At 43.7% G+C, this 21,588-nt stretch overlaps 1 protein-coding gene across 1 annotated transcript in view; it reads right to left on the bottom strand.

Annotated features, from left to right (window-relative positions):
• Positions 1-442: 442 nt before the first annotated feature.
• Positions 443-21,588, bottom strand: part of LOC125881983 (palmdelphin-like) — a 39,345-nt gene continuing 18,199 nt past the window's right edge. The window contains exons 2-8 of the mRNA XM_049565519.1: positions 20,545-20,595; positions 18,530-18,610; positions 15,366-15,496; positions 11,603-11,717; positions 7,719-7,743; positions 5,521-5,628; positions 443-2,376 (exon numbers count right to left, since the gene is read on the bottom strand). Coding sequence (XP_049421476.1) covers positions 1,085-2,376; positions 5,521-5,628; positions 7,719-7,743; positions 11,603-11,717; positions 15,366-15,496; positions 18,530-18,610; positions 20,545-20,589 — 1,797 coding nt within the window. The 5' untranslated portion in view covers positions 20,590-20,595 and the 3' untranslated portion in view covers positions 443-1,084. The remainder of the gene's footprint in view (positions 2,377-5,520; positions 5,629-7,718; positions 7,744-11,602; positions 11,718-15,365; positions 15,497-18,529; positions 18,611-20,544; positions 20,596-21,588) is intronic.

The following is a 21,588-nucleotide window of genomic DNA, read 5'->3' as shown; positions in this document are numbered from 1 at the left end:
AACAGATCATTAAGCCAAAGCTCAGGCCCTTAGGGATTTTTTCCCCTAGTGGTCACTCGCAATGTCGCAGCGTAAAAATCCCCCCACAGAGCACCATCACAGGAGAGACGTCTGTGAAACTTAACAGGACACCTTGAACTGCAAACAAGGTCAACTACGGAACTTTGTAGTCTGAAGTTCTGAGCCATGGTGATTTTATATTTGTAATTCAAATAGTCTGTCAGCCAACAGGAACTAGAGGGCGGGGCCAGCAGGAGAAACATGACTGCACATATTCACTGGGCCACATACTGCATAAACCACCATTGCTTGCACCAACACTGCAAAGTTAAATAAAGTCCTTATTTATCATTTATACATTTTCTCTGCACAGCCGATAAACCACTGATAAAGTTTATTATCTCAAACAGTCAAACAAATATTTCAAACTGCTCTGGTCAGGCTTTGACTTTTTCTGTGCCAATGACTGTCTGGTGAGAGGGCTCTTCAAATTCAACACAGACGTCCACTTGGACTGAAGAATGAACTGTTTAGAATTTGGTGGTCAAAGGTCAAAGGTCACCCTGACATCACAAGACGTGTTTTTGGACATTACTCAAGACTTCATGAGCCAATCATGACCAAACTTGACACAAATGTCTAACAGGATAAAATAATGAAGGTCAAAGGTCAGCTTGACTGTGACATCATCATGTTTTAACGTCAGAGACACTGGACTGGTGGGCGGAGTCAAACAACCACAGGGTGGACTGGTGGGCGGAGTCAAACAACTGCAATAGGCGATACAGGCGATAATTCAAGTTCTCAATCAGGACAAAGCACAGATGTGGCAAGGCGAGGCTCTCTGCAGTAAATGTAACGAGAGGAACCAGTCGTCACCTTCCTGTTGCATAAGAAAAACATCTGGAGAACAGCTGAGAAGCACGTTATGTTGGACTGGCAGCATGCTACACATCTACACACAGCTATTGTATGTTCAAACCCATGAGCCATGGCAGGACAAGAAAGGAATCACTTAATTAAGCACCTATCCTTACATTTCCTTTTCAAGACCCACTTTCTCAGGAGGTGGTAAAGTTCCATCTTATCTTCCTGTTGCACAGAGCTTCATCTCCATGTTTATGCTGCCTGTGTTTGCAGACTCATCCCCCCGCTGTCCCTGCAGGTAGTGACTGTGCTTTCTAGTCTTGTGGATGAATGTTGGCTTGTGGAGCCCTAAGTCGTCCTGGTTTGTGTAGGTGTCTTCGATAATGTCTCTGCAGCCTGTAACCTTGGCTATACCCATCTTGGGTTGAAAGACTTTGCTCTTGTATCCCTCTGGATGGTATGACAGTTGCTCTCTTTCATATCTACCATGCTGGGCCTCGTCATCATTATCATCATCATCATTATCATCATCGCTGTAGCCTACGATCACTAGCTCAGCTTGGATGTCTTCTTCGTCCTCGTCCTCGGCATTTTCATAGCCCATGAAGATCATGGTGACACTTTCTGATTCTAGCTCCTCTGGCAGGGCGTTGACGAGGTTCAGAGTGGCGATACTCTCTGCACTGAAGGGTGAATGTCTGTTAAAATCACCCGAGCTCTCTATCAAGGCATCAGGATCAACTACGGACTTGTGGCTGGCTAGCAAAGGACTACAGCTATCTACACCCCTGTAGACAGGCTGAATGGGTTCTGGCATTCCTTCAGACCTGGCTTTCACCGAGACAAGAGCTGCTGAGCTTGGACTGCTCACATCAGTCTCACTGTTGGTGAGTCTTAGTGGAGTTTTAACAGCAAAGTGAGGCTGTGAAATGAAATGCCTCTCAGCTTTGGACTGTCCTGGAATGTGGAAGTAGGGCATCTTGGTTTCTTCTCGCAGTCTCTGCACCGTTGATGTGTACTCTTGTTGGATGAGGCTGGGGCTGGGTGTTTGGCTCGGGGTTTTCCATCCGTCCAGGTCTTGGCTGAGCTGGTTTTCCTCCCCAAGGATCTGAGCTTCATTTCTCGATGGGACTGAGCTCTGAAAGGGGCTGGAGCTGGGTGTGGGGGTTTGTCGCTGCGTTTTATTTGGTGTCCTGGGTGTTGAAGGCCTGCTGCTCCCCGTATACGGCACAGAGTAGACAGGCTGATGGTACTGCACCTCAGTGGGCACGTTCATATCTGTGGCCTGATGCAACAGCTCCTCTACCTCCATGGGCGTCATCTCTCCAACTGCTCCACTGGGCATTTTCCCCCCTTCTGGGTGCAGTGCATATACAGACTTGTGCCCATCATCGTACACCTTTAACCCCCTCTCCTGGATGGTTTCTGGGGTGACAGTTGCTGTAGAGACCACCTGACTTTTGCCTGTTCTTTTATCGTGCTCCACACTGATCTCCATCGCAAATGTAGCTGGAATGAAGAAAAGACGTTAATGAAGGTCTCTGGTCAAAGACGAGAAACAAATATTGTTTAATGTCACTGAAAACTTCCTCTAATTAAATTGTAATTCCACAAAAGGTCACGCTTGGAAAACTGGCATCATGCTGTCTCACTCAAATACTTTTAATATTGATCAGTGTGATGCAGCAGCCTGTAAGTCACAGACTTTATACATTACATAATATCCTGCATCAAATCATATTATATTCTAGCAAAAAGGCAAACGTCCACTGGTGCCAGCCTCTCAGTTATAAGGGTTTAGTTTTTCTTTGTCATATGTGACAATGAGCTGAATATTTTGGGGTTTCAGACTGTTTGGATTTTGAGAGAACAGGAACAGGGAGTTCAAGTGCTTCTTAGACTAAGGATAACAAATTTCAGAGGGGAAAAAAGACTGGAGCACAGTGACTGATTTGTCAGGCTGAACAGTATTTCAATCTGTTTTAATCTGCAAAATAACTGGCCCTTTGCTGAGCCCCGCCCCTTTTGGATCATCCATCAGACTGTCAGAGTAGCCATGGAGCCCTCACTGAAGAAATATGATCATATTTTGGTAAAATTAAACAGTGACGTCACAGGGAAGCAGACAGAGGGGTCTACAGTCTGTGTTTGAAGGATATATCCAGGATGTCAAACTGACTCAGCAGCAACAACAGGTTAAAAAGACAAAGATAGTTAGAAGCTAAAGCCGAACTATAGGCTACAGATCACAGTGTAAAAGTGAACCACCACATCACTGCTGATTGACACACAACACAATGAATATAAAGGAAACTTTGCTGATGTTGAACCAGCTGTGTGGCATCACAGTGTGTGCGGATGAACGTGTTTGTCCAAGTGAGTGGAGGGGGGCGTGGCTTAGCCATAGGTCAATAGAGGCCTGGCCTGGTTGCCAAGCAGTTCTTTTTTTTTTTTTTTTTAATAGAAATTCTTTGGATGCATAACACCTGGTTGTTGGCTACCTCAAATTATGCGTCCATTCCTCGATTACCCTGTAAGTTATTCACATTCCTTCAGTGTGTAAGGGTCCTCACATCAAAAGAACCAAAAGGGTTTTTCATTAACGTTAATCCAAGTTGTGAGTTGTGTGATTGTTGTAAAGGATACAGAGGTGTTGTGTTGCTATGCTGGGTGCCGTAACGCTCTCTTCTGATGTGCTGTCTGTCGGAGCTAGATCAAATAAAATGATTCATAATTGATAAATTATCTGAAGTAATATTCACATTGGTTTAAATAAACAGTCTGATTGATTATTATCATATTTCCTGGTCTTTGCTGAGCAACAGTTTTGTGTGAAGGGAATTAAAGGTCTGTTGATTTCAGTGATTTAAGCGAACAAAAGCCCGGGCTGTTTGACAGTGTGCAACTTTCTTCCTCAAATCCTCTGACTGAATATACCTTTTTATCTGGAAGCCTGTACCCCAGTTTACCTATATGTACTTTCATTTATGTAGACCTACTTATGGAATATCCTGGTTTAAGTACTACTATTGATCTTACTATATAATGAGGAAACCTCTGTGTGTGTGTGTGTGTGTGTTCCACGTTTTTCTCCTCACTGACTTGGTCAATCCATGTGAAATTTGGCACAGTGGTAGAGGGTCATGGGAGGATGCCAATGAAGCAATATTACATCAATTGGCCAAAGGGGGGCGCTATAGCAACCCACTGAAATGTCAAACTTTGAATGGGCATATCTCATGCCCCGTATGTGGTAGAGACATGAAACTTTGCACAGAGATGCCTCTCCTCATGAGGAACACATTTGCCTCAAGAACCCATAACTTCCGCTTATATAGATTTTCCGCCATTTTGCATTTTTTGAAAAACACTTCAAATGGATCTCTTCCTAGGAAGTTTGAGCGATCTGCATGAAACTGGGTGAACATAATCTAGGGAGCAATATCTAAAGTTCCCTCTTGGCAAAAGTTGGAAATGGCTCATCACATAAAGGTGTATAACATCTCAAGGGTTTCACCCATCACCACGCAACTTTGTAGGCATATGAGCACACATAATCTGAGGGGACCCCTCCATTATTGACCCCATCAAACAAAATGGGGGCGCTAGAGAGCTCATTTCTTATCTAGGCCTAACCGCCATATGGATTTTTACTAAACTTGGTAGATATGTAGAACAGGACGCCTCAAGGTGACTGGAGAAATTTAACTCTAATTGGCAACTGGGTGGCGCTATAACAACAGAAAAATGCTTCAAAATGGCTAAAATGCGACCGATCGCTGTGGCTCCCCCTGTGGACCAATGTTGGTGTTGTTTTCTAATGTTTGGTATGACTAAGTCATGGTATGGTATGCTGTACATAATCACGGAAACTGTCAGTGTGTCATTCTGTCAGTCAGTCATTCTGTCTGTCCCACGTTTTTCTACTCACTGACGTGGTCAATCTATGTGAAACTGCACATAGGCATTGAGGACTGGCATAGGTAGAAGGTGACACAGCTACCAATGACTATGGACCAGTATATATTTATAAAGAATATTTACTTTAAAATCAGGAAAATAATTCACAGCCTTCTGTTTTACTGTGGTGGTTTAAATAGTCCCCAACTGGTCCAACCCTGGATCCAACAGAGGGGGGACCAAAATGGGGACGGTGAGGAACGCTTCTGTCGGTACCATCCACAACTTTTCACTGTGGAAACAGACAAAAAGTGCACAGAACTGAACTGAACTGCTTGGTGGAAACGGGGCTTTTGTGTGTCTGCCTCAGGTCTTTGACCGTCTTGACTCTGATGCAAGTCAGTTTGGGGGCTCCAGTCTTTCCCCCTGATGGAAACATTGCTGTCTTTGATGTTTAACTTCTGCAAAGTTGCTTTATAATCTGCATCCTGGTGAAATGTAAAATTACAGCTTTTAAAAAGGCATTATAGAACCATGCAGCAGACAGCTATGTCTAAAGAGCACAAAATGGATGTCTGTGTAACTATGGAGCTGAGGGCTCTGTGAAATTACTGGTAAACATCAAAATCTGTCCACAGTTTAAATTACACTTATTTTCTATCCCATTATGTACCACTGTGTCTTATCATATTTAAAACAGATTATCCTGACAGCTGTGTGATCAATCAGCAAAGCTGGATCTCCAGTCTGTACCTTTCTTTGGTGCTTCACTAGCAAGCTCATGTGTAGGAGGTTTTTTTGGTGTCAGCAGGATGCATGATGGGATATCTGGGAGTGACAAGGGGTCATGATGTGTCACATCTGAGGAGAAAAATATTACCAGTGAAATACAAGAAAACAATGAAAACGCCAAGAAATGTCACGTTTAGTAAGACTTCAAAAGATTATCATTTAAGAATCGCTACTGAAGCTTTAAAGCATTATTATGGTATGGATTATGTCCTAGTTATATGTAGATAACTATACACATCACATGATGGCTGTTATATTTCTTAAGCCCATTATCACAAGATCATTCAAGAGTATTGAGTAATATAGTTATTTGCTTTCTTTCTGAGACGTTCAGATGGAAGTGTTTGTCTTAAAGGTCCAGTGTGTCAGACTTAGGGCGACATATTGGCAGAAATGGGAGGTAATATATTAAGAGTATTTTCTTTAGTGTATAATCACCTGAAAATAAGATTCATTGTGTTCTCTGTTCCTAAGAATGAGCCGTTTATATCTACATAGGGAGCAGGTCCTCATCTACAGAGATCACCTTGTTACAACACCATGGACAATGACATGGAGAAATCTACATCCAGAGCCGTGACTTTTTGGACGGACCAAATGTACAGAGCTGTAAAGTTGTCCACCATGGTAGCAGTTAGCTGCTAGCTAACCGTAGCTAACTTGTTTGTCCATTGTTTGGTCTGTGACGTAATAGGTCAACAGGAAAAAGGTCCAATACTAACAAGCTGAAAGGGGGCATATCTCCACCTATCGTAGAGGAGTCGCACATACTTGGCTCAATAAATGGATTCCCCTCCCGTGCTTGTATACTGGGACAAGGACAGTAGGCCAGTTAGATGTCCTCGTCCAGCTGGAACTGTGGCTCCACTTCACTGTGACTAGAAATGTACTAGCTGGCTCCACGTAGGACCATTCATGTTTTCAAGTAGGCCACCGTAGTAAAGACGCCGAACTGCAGTGAGCAGTGCTGGAGTAACACTGATCTGTGTGTCCAGCAGTTTTCTTTGAGAGGAGGAGACCTCTGTGGATAATTACATTAACTTTTTAGAGAAAAGGAATGAGCGCACAGTAGCATGTTGCGGGCAAGCCGCTCGTCTTCAAGATGCAGTAAAGTGTCGGAGATGCACTGGTTGGTAACGTGAAACTGCTTTATTTAGTGTTCAGTGTCTCTCTCTCTCTGTCTCATTGTGTCATACAGATTACTGTTAATTTATCATGTTGATCTGTTCTGTACGACATCTATTGCACGTCCGTCCGTCCTGAAGAGGGATCCCTCCTCCGTGTCTCTTCCTGTGCTACCTACCATTTCTTTTTTCCCGTTGAAGGGTTTTTGGAGAGTTTTTCCTGATCAGCTGTGAGGGTCACACACTGAGCGAGCCGCCTGTTAATGACGCTGTGGGCTAATGGGCATGTAGCTACTTCCATGTTTCAGATGATACGTCATGTTTGTAGTCGACCAATGAAGATGAGTTTACATATCACCTTGGGTTCGTCCTTCACCTTCTCAAAATGATCCCACACTTTGGATTTCCTGCCCGACATGTTATTAACTAGCCTGTGGAATAACCGCAGGTACCAGCCCTGGAGATTAACCTGTTTAACTCTGGAAGTTTCAGCCGGATGTAATCTGTGATTCATGGCTAGAAACCGCTAAATTCTTCTAAATCTTACACACTTCAAGTACACTTTACATACGAGGACGTGGTTAGGCTAACTTAGCGAAAGGCTGGGAGCAGGAGGAAACAGGTACAACTACCAACACTTAGCTCACTGATTTACATGTTATCTTGTACATGAACGGAGCGGTACAGAGAAGACTTTATGCTAGGAGGAGCAAACTACAGTTCTGTCCATCAAATAATAAGTCTTATATTTAACTCCCCCTAAAACCACATTATGATGTATTCACACTCTTATATGAATTAAAAAAATACATTATTAAATACATGAAATTATGATCTCGGGATAATGGACCTTAAAATGAACGACCAGTCATTGGTGTCTGATAAACAATGAAGGTTAGTAGTAGCCTACATCAACAATACATCATGTTCATTCTTGACATATGTCCAATACTGTCACAGCTGTTAATACTGTGGTCGATGAGAGAATGAGACAGAAAACACTATCACACAAAAGATGTTAGAAAAAGTGTTTACCTGGCTGGAACTCTGCGTTTAGCTCCTATGTGTGAAGACAGAGCAGTTGAGGGTCAAAGTGTGGAGAGAAGCACCAAGTCAACATCACAGCAGTGCTACACATTAATGGCGCATCACGAATAAGTCACGTTATTTCACTGTACCTTCCCGTCCAGATACACACAGCAACCAGAAAGCAAATTATGCAGATTAGTCCTTGCACACTGCACGCCCACCATGTCAGCAGCCCATTTACCTGCCTCCTTCCTCACTCAGAGCAGCCTCTAGTGAACCACAGCACACCCACACAGTCCTCAGTGAGTGCGTCTTGTTAGAAACGAGCACAGATTAGAGGAAGAGCCACAGGCAGCACGGGGTGAGTGAAAAACAATGATATTTGAGTTCACAGACTGATTATAGATTAGACTCAAAGAAAATCTTAGAATCTCATTGGTCCTCCTGTGACCCGCACGTCAACTTTGTATAACCTCTAACAGTGCGACTGAGCTCCAGTGTGCACCCAGCTGAGCTGCAGCTGTGTGTGATATACACATGTAGCTGAAGTGATATTGTACCCTGCCGTGCTCTGGGTGAATACTCGATTCTGATTGGCTGCAGGGTGTCCCTAAATACCTAAAAATGGACACGTACCAATAGTTCCAGTGACACCGTCTGATCACTGTTCTAAATTCATGCACTGCCTACATAATAGTATGAGTAACCATGGCAACAGGCACGCAGCCTCATCCTCCGACCACCAGAGGATGGAGACTGTGACACACAAGCTGCAAGAAGCAGACTGGCCCTCTGACGTTACCGACACTTGTGTCACATCAACGGCCATCTCCGGCCCGTTCTCACTCCGAAGTCGTCAAATACCGCCGCTTTGTCAGTGATTTGAGCTTCAGACTGACGCCAACAGCCACCTTTCCAGGAGGTACGCGGCTGCATGGCGTCAGTTCATAACGCTGCTGGACAGCACCTGTCACAGCAGGATGATACCCAGATGGAAGGTGTCAGGTTGAAACGCTGCCTGTAACAAGGTACTATAAGGAGCTGGAAAGTCCCTGTGGGGTGGACGGGAGGGGGCTTGAAGGATCCAACAAGCTGGGGCGGTAACGACTGTTCCAAGTATTAGATAAACCCTGAGTTGGTAACCGAGTTATGGCTTGTGAACAACTTAAGATTTGAATTACAAAAAGCATGAAAATGTAAATGAATATCCTTTTTTGTCTTTGTAACGTGACGATGGTATAAGCAGGACAATGCTCCTCCTTCACATCGGCCACTGACTCCTGATATTCAGGTCCTCAGGAGGCGCCAGGCTTTAAAGCCAGTGTTTGTAGTGGCCAGACGGAGGTACTGCAGTTTCTGGGGTCACTCATGTGATAAGAGATGTTTTTCCATTGTCCGACTTATATTGAGAAAGAGGCGTCTGTAAATCAGAGTCAATACCTCCACGAAATGACTCGTTTCACTATCAAGTTTAATCCATTCAGTCTGGTAACTTTTGGAAACTCTACAAGAGCTACAAGATTAAATTATTTTATCCCCATTCAAATTAGCAGGCCATAAGTCTCTAGTCAATCTAAACTGATCTCTAGGATGTAACATCAACCTGCACTAACCAATCACATATGCACAAACTTCTAAAAATACTTTCTCATGTAAACACCATGATTCTGCTTTATCACAGAGATCATGGAGACAGAAGATAAAATGATGCAACTGTCTCTAACTGTGCAGGGTTTTGGCGTCTGCTGACACTTTGAAAACGGACCTCCCATGGGCGGCCGTAGGGAGGTCATAGTTTGCACCATCCTGTTTATAAAATAAGAAGCATAAGAGCTGAAGCGTTCACTGTTTTGCAGCAGACAGCGAAGGCTCCTGTCGTCCCCGTCATCACGTCATGACCTTATCTTATCCTACATGCCATGCTAACGTGGTACTTTGCAGTAATTATGCTGTTATTTCCTCGTAATGGCTGTGGGAGGTCATCGTTTGCATAATCCTGTATATATATCAATCTGTAATGAAAACCATGATAGCAAGAACATCCATTCAACAGTAAGCGGAGGCCTCTGTCCTCTGTGTCAACATGTTGAACGCTTGTAATGATATGACTGTGCTGCGGTATGGATGCTCCAAACCTGAGCAAAATGCACAGCGGTGGCAGAAAAATGAATGACGAACCTTTTAATTTCTTTTCACTCTGCTCATAAAAATTAGTGCATCTCCAAAACTAAATAATGTAGCGTTAAAGGGTTTTTTGGGGAGTTTTTCCTGATCAGCTGTGAGGGTCCTAAGGACAGAGGGATGTCGTATGCTGTAAAGCCCTGTGAGGCAAATTGTGATTTGTGATATTGGACTTTATAAATAAAATTGATTGTTTGATTGATTGATTGATTGATTGATTGATACCAACAGAGGAGCACAAATGAAACGGCTCCTGGCCCTGATCACACTGAAAGTGTTTTAGTAGCTGAAGGCGGCTCTTTGTAATAGAGACTGGAGCTTTTTGCTCGTGGTTTTTGCATTGCTACGCTCCTGGCGTTTCTGCCGAAGCGCTCTGAACTCCTGGAGTTAAAAAAACCCTTCAACTCTGAGTGGAAAAGCGCCCCACATCACCTCTGTGTTTGTCATCTTTTTTTCCCGTTGTCCAATCAGATGATTTCAGTGGCGGGCCATCCATGATGGTCACGACAACTAGTTAACAGTTGGTAAATTATGGAGGGGAAAATGCTGGTAGAGGTTGCTGGACAGTAGTGATGGCCTCATGAAGCATTTTCTTTATTCTATGAGCCCACTAGATGGTGCTTTTTGTTCAACAAAAGGATGAAAGCACACTGAATTGCCATTCTTTGAGCTTCTCTCTTTAAACCTTGAGTGCCATCTAGTGGGCTCAGAAAATAAAGAAAATGCTTCATGAGGCCAGCACTACTGGATACCCAGAGCTATACGGCCTGATGATAGACAGCAGGTTGTCAAACTGCCCCTGAGTCATCCTAAAATCTGCCTGTAAACGTCCATGATGGAGGAGAAGCTCCTGGACCAACTGGTGGTACTCCCCATGATCCAGCCTCTTTTTTAGGGTCTCATGTACCCACACAGATCTCTGTTTATCTGCTGACAGCCTCTCACCCTCAACCAGAACTACAGACAGTACTGCCTCAACATGGCAGCAGCTACACACTGATTACTGTGAAATAAATAAAACTAGAAAAGCACTCGGAGAGCGCAGACCTCCGCCAAGCAGCTCAGATTTCCTGCCATTTTATTATTTTATCCACTTCGCTTCAACCGATCACCACCAAAATTTTATCATCTGTTCCTTGTCCCATTATCAACCTTTCTTGAAATTTCATCAAAATCTGTTCAGAAATTTTTGAGTTATTTTGCAGACAAACAAACAGACAAACAGACGAACCCCCCGTGAAAACATAACCTCCTCGGCGGAAGTAATAAATAAAAAGCCGACTGATTACACTAGAAGGTTAGGGTTCAGGGATGATGGTGTGGTTGCCTGGCGACAATAAAAAGGCACAGCAAGCATACATTTTCCCACTAGTGCCATTCAATAAAAAAAAAAACTGCTGCCTGCAAAACACTTTCTGTGTGAGCAGGGCGTTTATGCGCCCAGTGCTTTGTACCTCAGTGTGCCTGTTCACTTCTTTATCTAACATCTATTAGGAGCAATGTTTCAAATACGAACCCTTCTATTCACATCAGGAGTTAGTGATTTATGTTAGCTAAAAGCGAAAGGATTATCAGACATTATCGTGATTCATTGCCTGGAGGTTAAAAGTCGTACACAGCGGCAGAATTAATCAGTAAGCAACACACAGCAGTGTAAGAGCCAGAAAAGCAGCACAGCACCCAAAGGAAGCCACTTTATGTGAGCCTACCTTGATGATGTCCTCAGCCGTCTTCTCCACCTCTTTCAACTGTTTCAGAACGACTTCTTCGTTGGCAGAGATGACGAGCTCCTGTGTTTCCAAGGCCTCAATCTCCTTTTCTATTCTGTACAAGAGAGTAATGAAGTGTGTCGATTACTGAAACAAGCGCTCAGCTGAACAGACCTTTCAGCACTTCTTAACAAACAAAACTTGCTTTAGTTTGTTTTGGGGTTTTTTCTCTTTTCAAACACAGCATTCTGGGTGATATTCAAGCAACATTACACAGGAGGGTGTGCTTAAATGTCATTTGGGTCACGACAGTGGTGATGTCAGTGCCGAGGTCCGTACGCATCACTGAAGCGCGAGTGTATAGATTCTATAACAACCAACGCAAAATATATTCATGTTGAGGGGCACTTAGCTCTCAAAATAAAAAGCTTTTTGTCTCTGTTTCCATGGAAATACGTAGGGTCTGACTAATAAGGTCGACATGACAATGACATGTTTTCTCATCCCTGTTGAGTCCGCCAGCCAACAGCTTACTTTCTAGAGATCATCAGGTTTCTCAAACTGAATAAATACCCCACACATTATCACAAATCTGCTCAGCTAGCTCAGTCTGGTTACGACTCAGATATCTGCTGAAAAAAAAAATCTTTTTCCATAAACAGATTTAGCTCTGACATCACAAATGTCACATGTATTTATAAGCTAGTGGTGCCATGTTACTGGCACAGCTGATGGAGGATGCCAGACGATGCCAGACGTTTCCAATCCCTTAAGAGTAGTGATGGCCAAATGAAGCCTCATGAAGCATTTTCTTTATTTTCTGAGCCCACTAGATGGCGCTGTTTGTTCAACAAAAGGTTGAAAGCACACTGAATTGCCATTCTTTGATCCTCTCTCTTTAAACCATGAGTGGGCTCAGGAAGTAAAGAAAATGCTTCATGAGGCTTCATTTGGCCATCACTAGTTAAAAGCATTCGAAAGTCGAAATGAATTGAAAAAAACAAACAAACAAAAAAAAAAACTAGATGTTATCATTTCCCAAATCCAAAACATGTTTTTATCTGACGACATATTCTGCTTCAGTCTGATGACATTCAGCCTTTGAGACACAACTTCTTCACTCAGTCAAACTCAGACTGTCTGCACTCAGGAAGGCTCCTGCACTGACAGACAGGCTCTCTGATTGTCTCCATAGTAATAGTCGATGAGGGAAATAACAGATCGTTTCTAATAAATGCAGAAAGTCGTTTGTTTCTTGTCTCGTTCAGATTTTGAACTCGATGAATCAGAAATCAAATATCAAACTTGTCAGTGACACACTGAGTTTAATCTCTTATGTGTTTTCACTCTGCACGAAACTGATGTATCAGATCAGTCTGATCAGCTGTCTAATCAATAACTGATATCCAATCAGGGGATAAAAGACCTCTGCTAAGGCTGCACTCTTGTATCCTCTCTTCCCTCTCCTCTGAAAGCCTCCTCTCTCCTCGACTCCTCCCAGCACATTTAACAAATCAAGATGTCCTACAAGATGAGTTGAGGAGTCGAGGAGGGACGTTGGGATGAAGCCAGGGAGACAGCCCCTGGAGAGAAGATGAGGTGAACATGTGAGAGACAGACAGTAAAGAGACAGCAACAGGTGTGTGTGTGTGTGTGTGTACTAAAGGAAGGGTGTTGGAGTGTAACGGCTGATTCTTAGGATGAACGTTCGCCGTGGTAACATTTACAAAGGTTGCCAAAATCAAACAGACACACCAACATCATATGTAAATGCAACAGGCACCAATGAATATTAAACTGTGAGGCACATCAAATACTCCTTGCTGCCCTGTAATATTGGTAAAGTGCGCCCTCTAGTGGTGAAATCCACCATGACTTGGCACAGACTGATGACGCCGCCACCTTAAGAAACGGACTCTGAATTAACCCGAAATCAATTAGACGATGAATCTCCAGGGAACAGGGAAGCTGAAAATAAACTTATTAGGAGCTGGGTGGAGAAATGTCTTAATACAATCAGCATCATAGTCATGAGTCATGAGTTATGGAGGGCTCAGACAGGAACGCAGCATATGTTGTACATCAATATGAGAATGCAGTGAGAAGACACACTTCGCCCTTCAAACTATGACGGGGGAATAACCCTTCCACGCTGACTTTATCATGGACGCACATGAACATAAATAAAGTCCACAGATTGTCCAAAAACCTGGGTCCAACATTGCCTGTACGTCCTTCTGGAGAAGGTCCCACAATGCTCTGTGGCTGTGATGTCATCATTGTCTATCACAGGGCGGCAGCTTGTTATTTCTGGGCCTTTCTTTACAGTGTGTGTGTGTGTGTGTGTGTGTGTGTGTCGTGAGGAGAACTTACAATGAACATTTTCATCATGAAAAACAAGAATGTTTTGGCTGCTTTATCTTCCAGTTAGCATCTGTTCCTAAATATATCATGATGAAAATAATGTGGGTTGCACAGGGTAGTGTCCACAGTAAAATCAGACTATCAGCGTTTACATAGGTTACTTAGTGGCTTTGCAATCTTTGCAATAAGCTTCTGCCACTGATGCCGATATCTCGTGGAAAAAATCTGCTTTGCGGCAGGAAACGTGTCATGTATTGTGAAACTGGTCGGTCAGCCAATCAGGAGCTGGTCCTTATGAGGAGTTGGGCATGAGATAGTTGAGTCACGAGCACAATGGCATAGAGGTATACTGGTATATGCAGTATATTAAGTAACTAATGTTTGGCAGCTAAAACACTAACCTAATGTACACTTTAAGGGGCCGTACACGTGCTGCCTCTTTAACCGCCTGCGACGGCACATTTCTGATTTCTGTCTCCGTCTTTGTTTTGATGAACCTCTGCTGACCGCACCAGAATAAAAACATCAGCACCATCTAGTGGAGCGAAAAAGCAACTGATTTTATTATTCTAGGACCAAAAGTTGGATTGAAATGTGTATTTGCAAAATAAATAATGTGTGTAATAAAAAATCAACACATAGCGTCCATGTATGATTTCGCCACTCAAGATATCACGATACTATGATGAATCATGTTTTGCCCTGATCCCTGTCAGACAGTAATGTTCAGGTGTATGATGATGTGAACATGTGAGAGGGGAGGACAAATGTAAGACACGGGCAGAGTGTGGTGACAGGAAGGTACGAAAAGCAACAGAACAGAAGTGTCTTTTTAGTTAGTCTCGTTTTACGAATTTTGTCAAAAAAAAAAAGAACAATAAAATGCACTGGAGTCAAAGTACAAGATTTCTGTGCTTTAATAAACACCATAGCATAGTCTGCCTGTGTCTGTCCCTTCAAATTAAAGTCCCACATGGTCCAGTCATATAGGTTTGGATTTATTCTGACAGGGTGCAGCTCCTGATAGAGTTTAACATTTGTCTATTTCTTTATTTTTTCTGCAACAACACAACCAATGAAATCTTGCTGACTCATAAACTTTCTGGTCGACTAAGGTTTGGTCGTCTGTTCGGGGGCAGCCCTACTGTGTGTCACAATTTCTCCAGATGATGGATACTAAGAAAGTGGACTGTGTGTGCAGAGTCTGTCACTACTGGCCCCTGCACCAACTGATTTCGCTCACTGGGATGACTGAAGTTTCGACAGTCTTGAAATGATTCAGTGCAGCTGAACCAAATATAAACGCCTTCACCCACATGCTGTGTTAGTTCTGCCAGCTCTCTGCCTGTTGTGTCCAGTGTGGGATGTACTGTGGGATTTACTGCAGTTTCCAGGTTACCTGAGGATGTTGCTCTGCAGCTCATCACTCTGCTGCTGTACGTCCTGAGCCTGAAGCCTCATGGCTTCCTGTTCCTCCTCCGACTGCTGACTCAGACCATCCATCAGCCACTGCTCCCTCAGGGCTTTCTTCTGTCAGTCAAACACACCAACACACAGGCATCTCAGTTTTAGCTGCCAATGTTATTTAGAGTCCCATTCATATTTCAGAAGTGCCCCCCCCCCCCAACACCATCACACCCCACCTCTCCACAGAGTTTTCCATCCTTCAGTGACAGAGCAGTTATACGACTCTAATCATTTCATCAGTTCAGGAGTGTTTGTAAGGTTTATCACCATTTAACAGGTAAGTAAACTTTAGACTTCGACAGATGGTTAACAACTATCTGAAAAACTATCAGCATTCACTGTCTTCAAAGACGACATGAGGTCCGTCTTAGTGCTGCACGATTAATCTAATCGCAGCTGTAATCATGATGTCAGGCTGCGCGATTACATAACCGCACACAAGGCTGTGATTTGCGATTTAATGTAAATAAATGTTAACGTGTGTGCCTGTGAATATGTGACTGCCTCTGCTGTAGTGTGTGGAGTTTGCTGACATCACGCCCACAAGCTATCCTGGTGTGTGTGCAGCATGTGTGGTCAGGTGACCAGCCGGCGTGCAGCAGTGACCAACACAGACGCTGAAGAAGAGCATGAGCACAACCATGAACAGGCTGAGTTGGTGGCGAAAAAAACACAACATCTATCACATGGCAAGACTTTGGATTCAGGCACGGTGATGTTGAACATGAAGACGTGCTGTGTAAAAGTTTAAAAGTTAAAGTCACCACGTCCGGCAGCAACACGTCCAGTCTATATCAGCACTTGAGACAGCACAGAGAAAAGTAGGAAGAACGCATGCGAGAGAACGACAAGCCGAGTGACGATAAAGACAAAGAGACAACTGAAAGACACCAGAGCCTCATAAAACAACATCCAAGCACAGTTACACAAACATCTGTAAGTGTCACGGGGAAATCACGGACTCCATATCAAACTATATAATAACAAATTAAAAACTGAGCAAAATTTGCTTGGGTTCGGCCCGCCTGACATGCTGCTGTGTTGTGCTATGGCCTATTCGCATGCTGGAAATTGTCATTTACATGACAACGCCTGAACGCAACACAGGCGCTCCGCTGTGTGTACAGTGCCGTGCTGTGCTGCTTACACACTGTCCATAACAATAACTCACGTTGAGGTCAGGTCAGTGCCCCCCTCATATAATGATGGCCCCATTTATGTATTACATTGTAATCGCAATCGCACATTTTTCTCAAATCGTGCAGCACGAGTCCGTCTGTCTGTCTGTAGACCTGGATAGTTCAGTCACTTGTACTCTTAAATGTGGGCGGGGTTGTTGTCACTCACTGCTCCGTCCAGCACTCGCTGTATTTCCTCATCAGCGGTGACATAGATGGAAGTCTGCACCTGGTTTATCGTCCACAGAACGAGGCTGCACGCCCACATTTTCACAACAAAACAGAACAGGCTGCAGTGAGAGTCTCTCTCCATGGGATATTTAAAAATAGCAGCTTTGTGCATTTAGTCCTTCTCAGGCAAGCTCAGGGGTTTAGTGTTGCTGTAGCCCACAGGAAGCGAGGATTAGAATATATGACCTTCACATAATCCGCTTCAAATGATTCTATATGAACTAGTGGTGGGACGCAATTAAAAAAATAATAATCTAAGGCTTTGTAATTAATTCATCTAGATTAATCACATTTTTATCAAATAGCAATATTTGACAAAATAAGCAAAGTTTTTCAATTCAAATACATTTTGGTTAACGTCTGAATCAATAGCTATGTTTCCATCCAAAAGTGATTTGAATCATTGGGAAATGCGCATTAAAAGAAATATGAATCCCGTGTGTTTCCATTAAATGAACGGACTTTGGTGAAAACTACGAACTTGCGCGAGTTTTCCGCAGAACCGGAAACAAAACAAGTCTCGCATTCTTCTTCTTCTACGTTTTCTGGCGGTTGGCAACCAGCAGTAAATGCATTACCGCCTTCCCGACCCGGAGTGTGGATATCACCATGGAGAGAGGTGCGCTGCGTCAGACTTAATTCAAACATAACTGTTTCCATCCCCCGTTTTGTGAATCAACATTTTTTCAAATCAACCAAAATCCAGCTAAAGCGAGCGTATTTTAGTTTGTGCGAATCTGGAGGTTTTAATTCGAATTTTGGTGTTTCCATCATAATTTTCCGATGCGATACTTCTAGATGCGCATCTAAACAGGCTGATGGAAACATGGCTACTGAACAGACGTGAACTTAAACAACAAAAATGTTTATTTTTCATTTCACCAGAGAGTTTGTTAATTTGTCAGACGTAGACTTATTTTGGCTCTGAGCCCGTCATCTGGTCTACTGTGGGCTGGCTACACTGTTAGCCTGTAGCAGGACTGTCGTAGCTAACGTTAGCTCTGGTGTCCGTGCTTGCAGCAACATGTTTTGCCTCGCGGTGATACCGTAGGCTTCAAGTGCTGTGGTGATAAGAAAACTCTGTGTTGCACAACCATGCTCTCACCCAAGCTGCCATCCAGAAGTTTTTTTAAAAAAACTTTACGCCCAACAAACGAAGCAATGCGGTCTCATCCTCCAGTACTGTTCACAAAACACTCTCGTGTCACTAGAGACATCCTGTGCATCTACTTTGCAGCTGGCAAACAAACTTCAGGTGCATTACTGCTCGGTGGAAACGGGGCATAAGCTGCATGTGTGACGGGTTACCTTTGGCTCCAAAGGTACCACACTGAAAGTGTTGGGTGGAAACGGGCTTATTGTAAGTGCTGGAGTGAGACAGCTCTGGGTAGAGTCAGAACAATAAAGTTATGTAATGCTGGTGCAGAGGGCCTTCCTTCAGACTGTGTCAGAGGTTGTGCAGAAACAAAACAGAGGTCGCTGCAGTGTTATTAACACACTAGAATAGAAGTACATGAAATCACAACACCTTCGTCCCACAGTTCCTCCTGGGAGTCTGTTTGCTGGAGACACTTTTCTACTCTGTAGTGTTCTTTATTAAAATGCAGTAAGACGGTAGAACCACATCTCACACAGCCCCTGCAGTCCATTTTCTCCTGGATGTTCTTCTTATCGCAGCAAAGAGTACCTTTATGTACTGGAGTTTTAATTTCTCCTCTTCAATCTGTCTCCGTTTCTTTGCGATGTTCTCCTGGATTCTTCTTTTGTCCTGTGGGGGCAAATCAAACACGTTTACATCACATGTATGTTTCGCAGCATGGAAACTATTCCACCTGTTGTTCTTTAGTGCTGACACGTCAACCTTGAGCTGACAGCTGGACAGACAGAAATAGCTAAAAAGCAACACCGCCTTCATGACCTGTTCACCTGTTCACCACAACCACTTTCCCTGCTAATAAGCAACTTCCTATCGAAAAGATAATTCATCTTCAATAAAGTCTCTTTATAATGGACACATATTTGTCACACACACACACACACACACACACACACTGGTGGCTGAGGCGATCACACAAGGTGCCACCTGCTGCTCAGTAAGCACTCACACACCAATGAATCAGCCATCAGGGACAATCTGGGGTTCAGTATCTTTCCTAAGGATACTCCGACAAGCTGAATGAAGGAGCTGGGGATCGAACCACAGATCTTCGGATTAGTGGACGACCCGCTCTACCTCTGAGCCTCAGCCGCACACAGAGTGCTTAATGGCTTTATGCCTTTGAACTCTGCAATGAAATCAGTCCACCAGTGCCTACATTGGTATTTGTCCTTATTGTGATGTCGTTTTCTTCAAATGCTTCATCTCCCTTAAATCTGTACTTAAATCTGTAATCTTTCCCTCAACCCCAAACTTTCCCTGAAAAAGTACCTAGTAAGGAGGTAGGACTTTTCATATTCCCCGTGACTTGAGGGGTGGAGCCGTGTGCTGAAGAACGGCGATTGGTGGAACACACACTTGGAGTGTTCTGCACTTCCGTGTCAGTGTGGCTGCAAACTTTATTTTATTTCTCCAAGCTTCACTTCGGTTGTGTTTTGATCATTTGGAAAACTGAGCAAAAGAAGAGACGCTACGAGAAGTGGACGGACGACGAGGTCCAGACTCTTTGAGAAATCATACGTCATCAGCCTGATTTGAAAAAAATAGGGCTTTTGTGACTGTGGTGCAGAAGTTCAATCTGTTGTTGGAATCAGTGAAAAGTTTTGCGTCATCCAACACATTTGAGCTGGCAGAGGGTGTTGGCAAGATGCACAGAAGTTTACCAGAGTTCATTAACACGTGCTACCTACACTGTTTTGATACAAAGCTGGTTGAAACTGGCAAAGAGTCCCTTTAACTCAGCATGAAAACACAGGCCGTGGGTTGCTGGATGTCACACTGAGGGGGTCACTGTGGGCTAAGATTAGCTCCTGGATCTTGGATCAGACTAACGCTAAGCTCCAGTGAAACGGGATCTCCCTGATAACGTCTGCTGGTATTTATAGTGCTGTCTCTGTCTCTGTCTGACCGTCAAACTCAGAGACTCTGCAGCCATGAGAATTTCTCATGATGTTTGTTTTCCACTCTCAGAAATCTGCAGTTTAAATGATGATGTTCTGAATCAGAATATCCAAGCAGATTTTCAGGACGTCTTAAATTCAACAAGGGACTGTTTGTTATTTACAAGGTGGGCGGTGCAGAGAGGGAGAGGCATGTCAAATACTTTAGTAAGCACTGGGGAGGAAACTGTTTCATATTTTGGCTTTAGGCGGGGCATACACATTTAAATGGTTGTGTTTGTGTTTATGTTACCAAAGATTTTTAAAGATGGTCACATCATGGATCCAAAATTGGAGCTTTAAACAAAAATATTTCACCAAAACCACTTGAACAAACTAACAGGAGAGAAAACCGCCGCTCATTCTCATTCCAAAGTTGTCAAATACCGCTGCCCTAAATTGCTCCCGATGGCTGCTCCTGTGGTTGGTGGACCGATTTTATTGCAGCGTTCAAAGACGTAACGCCATCAAGCGCGATACAAGTGCAGGTCCAGTTATCATGTATGACTTTCAGGAAGACCACCACGGCAAAGCAGCACTCAACATGTGACAGAGACAGATTGTATACGTGTTTCCTACTGCCAGGACCACAGGACTGGTTCTTACCGTTATCGCCTGGAGCCTCTCCTTCAGCAGGTCAGCCTCCTCCATGATGGTCTGCAGGAAAGACACATTATGACAGTGAATACATGAGGAGGAGGAAGTGCGCTCAGTGCGTTCACACGGCACAGTACGGGCTAATGCAGTGACGTCACAAACTTCTCAACTGGTAACATGGCGGCTGGAGTCAACAAGGAGTCTGTTATGTAAGTCATGAAATGGTGCCGTGACTTGGCTGACAGATATGACACACTACACCATGGTCCACACCAATCATCACCTATTTTATAACTATTACCTCAGTCACTGTGTCTGTTCATGTGCCAGCTGAACTGTTACTGTAGTAACGTAAGAAGTGTCACCAGGTGGGCGGAGCTACATTTGAAGCACCGCATGCAAACTATGACAGTCACTGAATCCTCCACAGGAAGTGTTTCACAATAAAATCCATTTTTAGAAAATGAAGGGATTCTCTCAGCCGAAGTTATACAGGGCTTTTAATTTGAAACAGAAACAGGAAGTGTTGAGTTTGAAATGACGGCGTGATGCATTAACTTTATCAAGGCAACGAGAGCGGATAAAAAGTAAAGATACAGAGGGAACAATAAATAAATGTGGTGTGTTTGAGATGCAGCTGGTAGCCTCTGCAGCTGTGCTGAGTAAAGGCCCAGACACTATCCGTGAGTTTGATTCCTTTATATCCTCCATTATGAAGACAGAACATTCTTTGCTAGCTTGATGCTAATGGCAGTACTCAGCGGGTTGATAAAGTGCCTCTGCTGTGTCCTTTTCACTCTGTGTGCTAACGTCCCTACAGGAAATATCTAAAAGGTTGGGCTGTTGTTGTCCTACAGTTGACGGGAGAAGTCGTGGAAGACAGAAAGAAAATCAAACATGCTAGACTTTCTGTTGGAACGTCATGAGACGTCCCAGACGTGGTGTTGGTTGTCGTCTTCTATGACACACTACAGGAGATGAAACCATGGATTATCGTGTACGACACTCATTGTCGTTCACGATTCCAAACCGTCACCATACGACACTGCTGCC

This window comes from Epinephelus fuscoguttatus, linkage group LG21, assembly GCF_011397635.1.
Source record: "Epinephelus fuscoguttatus linkage group LG21, E.fuscoguttatus.final_Chr_v1".
Lineage (NCBI taxonomy): Eukaryota > Metazoa > Chordata > Actinopteri > Perciformes > Serranidae > Epinephelus > Epinephelus fuscoguttatus.
Note: the sequence above shows the minus strand (reverse complement) of the source record. Positions and strands in the feature narration are given on the sequence as shown.